The sequence below is a fragment of the Odocoileus virginianus genome, chromosome 29 (assembly GCF_023699985.2).
Source record: "Odocoileus virginianus isolate 20LAN1187 ecotype Illinois chromosome 29, Ovbor_1.2, whole genome shotgun sequence".
Taxonomy (NCBI): domain Eukaryota; kingdom Metazoa; phylum Chordata; class Mammalia; order Artiodactyla; family Cervidae; genus Odocoileus; species Odocoileus virginianus.
Genome location: NC_069702.1, coordinates 25,088,923 through 25,101,160, shown reverse-complemented (window position 1 = coordinate 25,101,160; position 12,238 = coordinate 25,088,923). Strand labels below are relative to the sequence as shown.

At 40.5% G+C, this 12,238-nt stretch overlaps 1 protein-coding gene across 2 annotated transcripts in view; it reads right to left on the bottom strand.

Moving 5' to 3' along the window:
* Positions 1 to 3,865: 3,865 nt before the first annotated feature.
* Positions 3,866 to 12,238, bottom strand: part of SDAD1 (SDA1 domain containing 1) — a 34,765-nt gene continuing 26,392 nt past the window's right edge. For both annotated transcript variants that reach the window (XM_020894644.2, XM_020894646.2), the window contains exon 22: positions 3,866 to 10,953. In XM_020894644.2, the coding sequence (XP_020750303.2) occupies positions 10,906 to 10,953 (48 nt within the window). In that variant the 3' untranslated portion in view covers positions 3,866 to 10,905. The remainder of the gene's footprint in view (positions 10,954 to 12,238) is intronic.

Here is a 12,238-nt window from a genome sequence, read left to right as displayed (position 1 = left end):
AGTTGTCATGTTCTGAGGACGGTAAAGAAATCTCATGAAAAAGTCCCTAATCTAAGGAACTGAGACCTTCTACCAAGAGTCAACAAGGAACTGAGACTTCTTGCTAACAGCTGTATGAATAAGTCATTTGGGGAGTGGATCCTCTAGCCCCATTGAGAGAGAGAGAGAGAGAGACCATAGGTTATATACCTGCTCCATGTGCTCAGTTGTGACTGATTCTTTGCAACGCCATGGACTGTAGCCTGCCAGGCTCCTCTGTCCATGTAATTTTTCAGGTAAGAATATGGAGTGAGTTGCCATTTCCTACTCCAGGGGTCTTCCTGACCTAGGAACTGAACCCGAGTCTTTTATGTCTCCTGCCTTCTTTACCACTAGAGCCGCCTGGGAAGCCCCAGATACGCCACCCAAAATTCCTGACCCACAGAAACTGTGAAATGATGGTCATTGCTTTAAGCCACTAAATTTTGTGGTAATTTGTTACACACCAATAGATAACTAACACAGATCTGGGTCATGCAAGTGGAGTGGTATTGAATACCTAAAACTGTGGGTGTGGCTTTGGAACTGGGTAAGTGGAAGCTAGAAGGAAGATAGTTTGATGATTTCTTACAAAACTAAACATATTCTTACCATATAATCCAGCAAACACTCTCTTTGATATTTACCCAAGGAGTGGAAAACTTAGGTCCATTAAAAAATGCAAATGGCTGTTAATCTCAGCTTTAATCATAACTGCCAGAACTTGTAAGTAATCAGGATGTTCTTCAATAGGTGATTGGATAAACTGTAGTACATCCAAACAATGGAACATTGCTTACCACTAAAAAGTGATGAACTAGAGAACTAGGGCTTCCCTGGTGGCTCAGAGGTTAAAGCGTCTGCCTCCAATGTGGGAGATCCGGGTTCCATCCCTGAGTTGGGAAGATCCCCTGGAGAAGGAAATGGTAACCCACTCCAGTATTCTTGCCTGGAGAATCCCATGGATGGAGGAGCCTGGTAGGCTACCGTCCACGGGGTCGCAAAGAGTTGGACACGACTGAGCCACTTCACTTCACTTTTCACTTTTAGAGAACTATAAAAAGACATGGAGGAAATGTAATATATAGTCCCAGGTGAAAGAAGCTAATCTGAAAAGGCTACATACCATTAAAATTCCAATTCTAGGATATTCTGGAAAAGGCAAAGTTAGTGAAAAGATCAGGGATTAACAAGGGTTAGGGGGAATAGAGAGATGAATAGCAGAACAGAGATGATTTATAGGGTGGTGAAACTACCTGTATGATATTATAATAGTGGATACATGTCATACATTTGTCCAAACCCAGGGAGTGTACACATCAAGAGTGAACCCTTATATAAGCAAAGTACTTGTGATAATGTGTCAGTGTGGGAACATCAGTTGTAACAAATGCATCACTCTGGTGGAGGGTATTAATAATGGCGGAAGCTATGGGTGGGGCGGGGGTGGGGGAAAGCAGAAGTATTGGGAGCTCTGTATATTCTGCTCAGTTTTGCTGTGAACCTAAAACTGCTTTAAAAAGTAGTGTGTTTAAAAAAAAAAAAAAAGAATCCAGGACTTTTTTTATTTAATTCCCATATCCAAAGTATATAGGGAACTTAGTTTATCACTGAGATCGCATTTCTTATCTGTAGAGTTACGTGCAACATAAGTAATTGACAAAGAATTGGTATCCAGAATATATAAAGATCAATAAGAAAAAACAAAAGTAAAGGGCTGCAGAAAGAGGAAAATCAAACGACAAAATCCACATGAAGCAATCACAGCTTTACTAGTAATCACTGGATTGCAAATTAAAACAATATGATTTTATCAGTGACAGATTATCTAAAATTTTAGAGTCTAATAACATCAAGTGTTGACACGGATGTGCTAAAATAGAAATGCATATGAGTTCTTGCTAGGAATGTGCAACTCAGTGTTGCCTAGTAAAGTTGAAAACTCATGGGGAAAAAAAAAGCGGAAGACTTGTGAGCTCCATAACACAGGAGGAATTCCCTTTCTAGGCTTCTATGTAACCTTTGGATAAAAAAAAAAAAATTTAAGTCATATGCCAGGGAGACATGTACAAAAACACTAATTGGGGCAGGATTTTTAAACAGTGAAAAGGTGAGAAAAAACTAAATGCTCTTCAGTAGGGTAATGATAAAATTTTGGACTTATGGGTAAATAATGGAAAACTAGTGCATCAGTTAAAATGATAGAATCTTCATTTATCCAGAATTTAATGTTAAGTTACATAGTCAGCAAAAATATATATACAATGATAGTATTTATGTAAAATTTTAAGAGACTAAATGATACTTTTATTATATATACACACATATATCAATACATGTGTGTGTGTTAGACATACACACATATATATCAATACATGTGTGTGTGTTAGTCACTCAGTCGTGTCTGACTCTCTGTGACCCCATGAACTTCCCTGGTTCCACTGTCCATGGAATTCTCCAGGTAAGAATACTAGAGTGGGTTGCCATTCCCCTCTCCAGGGGGTCTTTCTGACTCACGGATCGAACCTGAGTCTCCCACATTGCAGGGAGATTCTTTACCATCTGAGCCACCATGGAAGCCCTATCAATACACATACACGCACAAATGTAGTAAAAGAAAAAATACTTAAAAGAATAATAGGCATCAGCTGCAAAATAGTGGTTATCCCTGAGAAAGGGAGAAAATTGAATGGGGCTTTAGCTATAGTCTTAACATTCTATTTCTTTAAAACAAAAATATATGGTAAAAATTAATATTGAATGATTTAGAAGATGGACATGTTTCATTATTTTCTATATGTTTAAAAATACTATAGTTAAAATGGTAAAATGTTTCTAAAATTTTTAAAAAGAGGAAGATTCAAGTATCCTTAAAATAAGAAGTTGTGAAAGATCACATTTTTAGCTTCCATGTAATTCTTTTATGCTTCCCCTTTTGTAACACTTTCTAGAGTCAGGTTCCCATGTTGTCTTAATTTTTCCTTACCCCTTGGCCAAATGCCCTCTTAAAGCATTCCTGGATCTGATCTTAATATCTAAATAACAAGAATACTAGGTACACCAAAACTGGATCTTGCTATAAGAATGGAACTAGAGGTGTTTTATACTAAAAAGAGAGGGAGGGTGTGGGGAGAGGCCATTGGCACTCCTGATTCTCAGGACTTCAGACTTGAACTGAATTACACCACCAGCTTCCCCAGTTCTCCAGCTTGCAGACAGCAGATTGCAGGATTTTTCAGCCTCCATAATCACCTAAGACAATTCTGATAATCAATCTCATTTAGATAGGATATATAAGATATATTTAAAGATAAATCCTATGTGAAAGTTCAGTGGTAAATAATCTGCCTACAATGTAAGAGACCCAGGAGATGCGGGATCAATCCCTGGGTCAGGAAGATCCCCTGGAAAAGGAAATGGCAACCCACTCTAGTATTCTTGCCTGGGAAATCTCATGGACAGAGGAACCTAGCAGGCTACAGTCCATGGGGTCACCAAGAGTCTGATATGACTGAGCATGCATGCATACATACATACTTAATATGTAGAGAAAAAGAAAATCCAACCAGCTATATTTGAACCACAGTTTACTTTTTTTTTTTTGGTCACATTCCATGGCAAGTGGAACCTCAGTTCCCTGACCAAGGCTCGAGCCCACGCCCTGCACCCACATATTGGAAAGCAGAGTCTCTTTCTCAGAGAGACAATAGTCTTGAAGCAGGATCTTATTTCCCTTTCCAGGGATTAAGCGGATTTTCCACCAGTCCACCAGGGGCCACAGGCTAGAAGTGAAGTTCCCGGATTCTTACCCTGTCTGATACCAAGAATGTTTCAAGGAGGCAAAAACTGCAAAACAGGTACAAAGTTTATTACTAGAGACACAGTATGGTGTATGGGAGAGCACACAGAGAAACTATTTATTTATGTCAGAGGAAAGGCAGAGATACACACCTGGAGAGGAGTGTGGGGGTCAGGAGTGAGGAGTACAGTAACGAGCTGGTTTACCTCACTTTTATAGGACAGTCCTTCTGGGTCTTTGTTTCATTGAGTTCAGTTGCTCAGTCATGTCCGACTCTTTGCGACCCCATGAACCACAGCATGCCAGGCCTCCCTGTCCATCACCAAGTCCCGGAGTCCACCCAAACCCATGTCCATTGAGTCGGTGATGCCATCCAACCATCTCATCCTCTGTTGTCCCCTTCTCCTCCTGCCCTCAATCTTTCCAGCATCAGAGTCTTTTCCAGTGAGTCAGCTCTTCGCATCAGGTGGCCAAAGTATTGGAGTTTCAGCTTTAACCTCAGTCCTTCCAATGAACACCCAGGACTGATCTCCTTTAGGATGGATTGGTTGGCTCTCCTTGCAGTCCAAGGGACTCTCTCAAGAGTCTTCTCCAACACCACAGTTCAAAAGCATCAATTCTTCGGCGCTCAGCTTTCTTTGTAGTCCAACTCTTACTTTGTTTACATATGGCCAATTAACTTCTTTCTTTCTCCACACCTGACTGGTCCTAGGATCCTCCCCAAGATGCATGTGCAACTTTTTTCTAAGATGGACTCCACCCTAGAGTCTGGTGGGTGCACGTCCAGACTTCTTATGGGGTGGGGCCCCCTCCTTTTCTGACCCCCAGAAGCCTTCCTGTGAAAGTGCAGAAGGGGAAGTCCTCCTTGACCTCAAGGGGGCTGGCCCTTTACCTCTCTACTCCAGCAGAACTCAGCTTTTGCCACTAGCTTTGTCCCTGGAGTGTCTGGGTGAGAGAACAAAGCTTGAATTTTACTCCACTTGACAAACACCAGGTGTCCGGCCCAGGTGGCCACCTATCTCTGACCTCAGTCTCAATCACTGGACTACAGGGGAAGTCCCCAGACAACAGCAACAAAAAATTTTATTAAAAAAAAAAATCTGTATATTTATTTATCTGCTGTGCCAGTTCTTGATTATGGCATGTAGGATCTTTAAGTTATGGCACATGGGGTTGATTTCCCTGACCAGGGATGGAACTGGGGCCCTCTGCATTGAGAGTGTGGAGGCCCAGCCACTGGACTCCCAGGAAGTCCCCACACTATTTTCATAGTATATTACACTTACAAAATTGTAAGTTGTAAGAACCAGCATTATTCTATATATCTTAAAGAGGAACTTGCTAACATTTAAACTACAACACGATACTTTCTTATTAGATAAAAATGTGTATGTGTTGAAAGAGTTCTCTGTCTTGGCACAGACATTTAAACAGCAAATACCAACATGTTTGAAAAAGTGAAGCAAATTCATTAACATATTGCATAAGCTTCTTTGCATTCAAAATCAGACTCTGGAGAATCTCCCTTTGAGTCAGTATCCTAGATGCCCATATTTTTCCACATGACTCTTGTGCCATTAAGGATTTTGGTAGTGCAGCATTTCTTGAGTTCTCCACTCAAAAACTGGGCTTCCTAGATATTGGTAATATTGTTTCTTGATCTGGGTGCTGATATCCAGGACATATTCCATTTGTGTAAATTCACTGAGCTTGTTGTTGTTGTTCAGTTGCTTAGTTGTGTCTCTTTGTGACCCTAGGGACTGAAGCATGCCAGGCCTCCCTGTCCTTCATCATCTCCTGGAGTCTGTCAAACTCATATCCATTGAGCCTGTGATGCCATTCAACCATCATCCTCTGTCATCCCCTTCTCCTGCCCTCAATCTTTCCCAGCATCAGGGTCTTTCCCAATGAGTTGGTTCTTCACATCAGGTGGGCAAAATATTGGCACTTCAGCTTCATTCCTTCACATGAATATTCAGGACTGAATTCCTTTAGGATGGACTGGTCGGATCTCCTCGCAGTCCAAGGAACTCTCAAGAGTCTTCTCCAACACCATAGTTCAAAAGCATCAATTCTTCAATGCTCAGCTTTTTTTTTTTCCAGCTTTCTTTATAGTCCAACTCTCACATCCATACATGACCACTGGAAAAACCATAGCTTTGACTAGACGGAACTTTGTTGGCAAAGTAATGTCTCTGCTTTTTAATATGCTGTCTAGGTTGGTCATAACTTTCCTTCCAAGGAGTAAGCGTCTTTTAATTTCATGGCTGCAGTCACCATCTGCAGTGATTTTGGATTCCCCCCAAATAAAGTCAGCCACTGTTTCCACTGTTTCCCCATATATTTGTCATGAAATGATGGGACCAGATGCCATGGTCTTAGTTTTCTGAATGTTGAGTTTTAAGCCAGCGTTTTCACTCTCCTCTCACTTTCATCAAGAGACTTTTCAATTCCTCTTCACTTTCTGCCATAAGTGTGGTATCATCTGCACATCTGAGGTTATTGATATTTCTCCCAGCAATCTTGATTCCAGCTTGTACTTCTTCCAGCCTGGTATTTTTCATTATGTACTCTGCATATAAGTTAAATAAGTAGGGTGACAGTATACAGCCTTGACGTATTCCTTTCCTGATTTAGAACCATCTGTTGTTCCATGTCCAGTTCTAACTGTTGCTTCTTGACCTGCATACAGGTTTCTCAGGAGGCAGGTCAGGTGATCTGGCATTCCCATCTCTTTCAGAATTTTCCAGTTTCTTGTGATCCACAGAGTCAAAGGCTTTGGCATAGTCAATAAAGCAGATGTTTTTCTGGAACTCTCTTGCTTTTTCGATGATCCAGCAGATGTTGACAATTTGATCTCTGGTTCTGCCTTTTCTAAATCTAGCTTGAACATCTGGAAGTTCACGGTTCAGGTACTGTTGAAACCTGGCTTGGAGAATTTTGAGCATTACTTTGCTAGTGGGTGAGATGAGTGTAGTTGTGTGGTACTTTGAGCATTCTTTGGCATTGCCATTCTTTGGGACTGGAATGAAAACTGACTTTTTCCAGGGGCCACTGCTGAGTTTTCCAAATTTGCTGGCATAGTGAGTGCAGCACTTTCACAGCATCATCTTTCAGGATTTGAAATAGCTCAACTGGAATTCCATTACCTCCACTAGCTTTGTTTGTAGTGATGCTTCCTAAGGCCCACTTGACTTCATATTCCAAGATGTCTGGTTCTAGGTGAGCGATCACACCATCGTGATTATCTGTGTCATGAAGATCTTTTCTGTATAGTTCTGTGTATTCTTGCCACTTCTTCTTAATATCTTGTTTCTGTTAGGTCCATACCATTTCTGTCCTTTATTGTGCCCATCTTTGCATGAAATGTTCCCTTGGTATCTCTAATTTTCTTGAAGAGATCTCTAGTCTTTCGCATTCTGTTGTTTTCCTCTATTTCTTTGCATCGATCACTGAGGAAGGCTTTCTTATCTCTCCTTACCATTCTTTGGAACTCTGCATTCAAATGGGTGTATCTTTCCTTTTCTCCTTTGCCTTTTGCTTCTCATCTTTTCACAGCTACTTGTAAGGACTCCTCAGATAACCATTTTGCCTTTTTGCATTTCTTTTTCTTGGGGATGGTCTTGCCCCCTGTCTCCTGTACAATATCATGAACTTCCATCCACAATTCTTCAGGCACTCTATCAGATCTAATGTCTTGAGTCTATTTGTCACTTCCACTGTATAATCGTTAGGGATTTGATTTAGGTCATACCTGAATGGTTCAGTGGTTTTCCCTATTTTTTTCAATTTAAGTCTGAATAAGGAGTTCATGATCTGAGCCACAGTCAGCTCCTGGTCTTGTTTTTCCTGACTGTATAGAGCTTCTCCATCTTTGGCTGCAAAGAATATAATCAATCTGATTTCGGTATTGACCATCTGATGATGTCCAAGTGTAGAGTCTTGTGTTGTTGGAAGAGAGTGAAGAACACAACATTCCGACTGATTGAACACTGTGGTCAACACTAAGTTGCCGTGTAACATGACAGAGATTACACATTTTCAAAGAATTAGGATATGAGATCATGACAACAAAATATATATTAATCAAAATCTTCAAAAAATTATACCAACTTCTGAACCCTAAACTTTTATGATTTGGGAGTTCATCTCCTACTGCTGTTCTGTTCCTAACTATCATTGTATTAGCGATCAGGCATTCTACCTTTCTGCTAGTTTAACTGTTCCTCCCTAGGCTGTCCCTAGCCCTGTGATGTGCCTTTTTTATATAATCACTTTGTAAGTCTATTTCCTTCAAAGGATTAAAGTTTCTACATGGAAGGAACACTGTGTTTGTAACCCAACAGCTTCTAGCACGTGCTTGAGCATTCAATATACATTCAAAAAAATTGTTTTGGCCACACCATGTGGCTTGTAGGATCTTAGTTCCCCGAACAGGGACTGAACCCGGGCCACTGGCAGTGAGACCACAAAGTCTCAACCACTAGACTGCCAGGTAACTCCCCCAAGATACATTTTTATGTTTCAAACTAGTTCCCCCTAAATGGATAAGGAGTAAAGCAAATATTTATAGCAACTTCAACCATTGTTTCAAATAAATTAAGCAAAAAACCCAAAACTAAAACAAAAAAACTTAACAGGTATCTAATCTTTGATGAGAAATTTACTGCATGCTTTCCTGGTGGCAAATACCATGCTAAGTGCTTAGTTCTCAAAACTCTCAAAACAATCGATGAGGTAGGTGGTATTTTATTTATGGAGAGAAGACTGACAGATAGGGGCTTTTATGAGGTACTCGAGTATTTGTTGAGCACTTATACTTATTGGGCACTGAACTAGCACAGAACACTCGCTGCCTTCTGTGGAGCCTATTTTCTACCAGAACTTGCTAAGATCACATATATGTATCAGTGTTCTAGATTTATACTTTATATGTTATGAGTTTGGACGGTTGAGTGTTCATCTCTGAAATGGCCCCATTCTCACTGTTGACAAAAATTTGAGACTCAAGAGCTAAAGTTCAAGCCCTGGTGACTTCTTCAAGAAGTCACCTTGAAGGTCACTCTACCCTTGTTGACAGCATCCAATCTTGTGAGGATCTGAGTTCCAAACTTACAGTAAGCAGAAAATATTCTCAATAGAAGACTTATAAAATAATAAAAGGAATTATATGCTGTAAGAGTCCATTGGACAGCAAGGAGATCAAACCAATTCTAAAGGAATCAGTCCTGAATATTCATTGGAAGGACTGATGAGGAAGCTCCAACTTTGGCCACCTGATGCAAAAAACTGACTAACTGGAAACGACCCTGACTCTGGGAAAGATTGAAGGCAGAAGGGGATGACAGGAAGAGATGGTTGGATGGCATCACCGACTTGATGAACAGGAATTTGAGCAAGCTCCAGGAGTTGGGGATGGACAGGGAAGCCTGGCGTGCTGCAGTCCATGGGGTTGCAAAGAGTTGGACACGACGGAACTGAACTGATACTATGGGATTAAAGAAATAAAAGTTAAAGCTATAACTTTTAAAGCCAGAAATTTAGCTGCCATACAAACTTCAGTTAAGAGTAGCAGAACAGAGGGGAGACTACAGAATGGACTCTGGCCTCTCGGCAGCTCAGAGGGGTGGAAAAGTCTAGGGGAAGGATGAAAGTACCCAGCATCATCACAATTCAAAGAGCAAAGCTACAGACCCAAGGCCGTTTTGAGTTTTATTTACTTCTTTCTGGAGCTAGACACATACACAGGGAGACAGCTGAAAAATGCAAAGAGCAAAGAGCAGCTTCAGGACTGAAACATTCAAATATGCACTTCCTGTGAAACACTAAAGCTGCTGGGGGTTGATGGAGGGTTCCTTTCCCCAGGTCACTGCAAAGTAATCATTAATCATTGAGGTCTTCATAACTAATCCCCAGTGGTATGGGGTGTCTTAGAAAAAGTCACAAAGTTTCACTGAAGTAAAACGGAAGTTGAACTCAGAAAGTAAACAGATGATGCTAGAAAAGGAATAAGAGAAGTGGTTTTACAAGCTGCTGAGTGGGCAGAAAATTGCCTTTTACTCTAGTTTGAAGCAATTTTTCCAACTATCACAATATTATCTAGGAAATTTGAGACAAAGGGCACCAAACTATTTCCAAATGCAGAAACTTGCAAACAGCTGACCATGGCTCTTGTGAACCTTGGAATCCACTCAAGTATGCATAGGGGCGGGAGATAACACACACCACTCAGCACACAGAGTACCTGTCTGACATTAGAAGCCTTTTACTGAGACAAGGCCAACAGAGGGCTGGACATATTACAGGGTCAAGGAAGACTGAGGAAACTAATCTGACTTCTTTCTCCTCTGTGGAAGAGCGGGCAGCCCAAATAATGAACAGAAGCCACTCCGAGATTACTACTTAAGGCAATTTAAAAAATGAGATCTTAGCCAAAAAGCCTATACATGGCATAAAAAAAAAATTACATCTTTTGGATGGATGGACTAAAAAGGCTAAACTGTCTACTCAAAATCTGTACAGCAGGAACCTGTTTTCAGCAGGTAAGCCTATTTACAAGTAAGATCCTCTTACTCTTGTAACATTGTCCTGTTTTAAGAAAATATATAATACCCATCCTCTGCAGAGTTAGTCCATAAGGCCTCTGTGACTCCACAGAAGTATAAAACTGTCTCTACTATAGAATTATTTATACAGCAGTGTAAATACATATAAACACACTTGCCCCTCGCCCCATCCTACAAACAGGTTATAAATATCTTGAATGAGAAGTTATGGCTTATTCATTTTTATATCTTCAGTGACAATTAATAGGCACTCTAACTCTTTCTCTATACATATGTATATAATTATTTTCTTGCATGTATACTAAATGAAAATAAGTTTATACCACGGCTATTTACATTTCAAACATTCCCACCATTACTCATCTCTAAAATAAGAACACCAAAAGCTACCAAGTTTACTGTGGTTTTCACAACATAGTGCTTCTGGACTTTTAAATATAAACAAATATTCTTAATTTGCAAGTTTTCAGAGTGATGATACAAATTTAGCATTCTCCTTGGAATGGAAGACTTGCTTGGAAGTTACTTCATTCTTTTTCTCTTTTTCAAGAGTGCATCTCGTAATGCCAGCTGGAAGATAAAGAAAAAATGAGGTAAACACGATCTAGAGAAGAAGACCACTGGGCCAATGTTCAAAGTGAACCTGTAAATACCCTCATAAAGTTTTACAGTTCCCAAAAGAAAATAAATGGAATATTAAGTAAAAGATTATGAAGAATAAACCTAAATTAAAAAAAGATAATCAAGGCCAATGTGTACCTTTTAAGTTTGTGATGAATATTATTCCATTAATTCCCCAAGCACCCATCACCTTTTGAGTCCTAGACACTTTAAAGCATTTTGTGGGGGTGGAGGTTGCCTGGCTCTACATCTACATATTCACACTTTTTGAATTTTATGATTTTAAGTTATTGACTTCTTGCCTTTAACTCAGGCCTGGGTCTTAGTATGTCTGTGTAGACAGGCAGAATAACTGGGACACTTATGGTAGAAAAAAATTAACAAGTTTCTTTCAACCAACTTTCAACCAAGTTGCATGGCTAAGAAGGTATTTCTGAGTTAGCCATATATGTATTATTTTCATATCTGTAAAGTCAGTTTAAATATAGTATCCGTTCATATTGTTATATATTGATTAAATAAGTTCAAAACTGGAAAGCTGTGGAATAGTCATACATGTGGTTAAGAACGATATATTAGCTAATAATATATCACCAATGCAATGGACATGAACTTGGGCAAACTGCAGGAGACGGTGAGGGACAGAGAGGCCTGGCATACTGCAGTCCATGGAGTCGTAAAGAGTTGGACACGACTGGGCAACTGAACAACAATCAGCTAACAATGTTACAGCTCAGGTTACACAGATTTAATTCCACTCACTAAACTCTGTAACAAAGCACAGGCTACTCTCACACATATCAGGTCCCTTCCCCGTTCACAGCCCGCCATCTGAACACACTGCAAGGTCCTCTCCTCTCGTCTTCTCTGTGCTTTACCTTCCTTCTCTGGTCTCGCCTCTTTTTGGAGATGCTCTATAACTGCACCATCCAATACAGTGGCCACTAGCTACACATGGCTATTGGGCAATGAAACATGGCTAGTCCAAATATTCCCCAGTAGCTCAGCTGGTAAAGAATCCGCCTTCAATGCAGGAGACCCTGGTTCAATTCCTGGGTCGGGAAGATCCCCTGAAGAAGGGACAGGCTACCCACTCCAGTATTCATGGGCTTCCCTGGTGGCTCAGATGGTAAAGAATCCACCTGCAATGCGGGAGACCTGGGTTCGATCCCTGGTTTGGGAAGATCCCCTGGGGGAGGGCATGGCAACCCACTCTGCAATTCTTGCCTGGAGA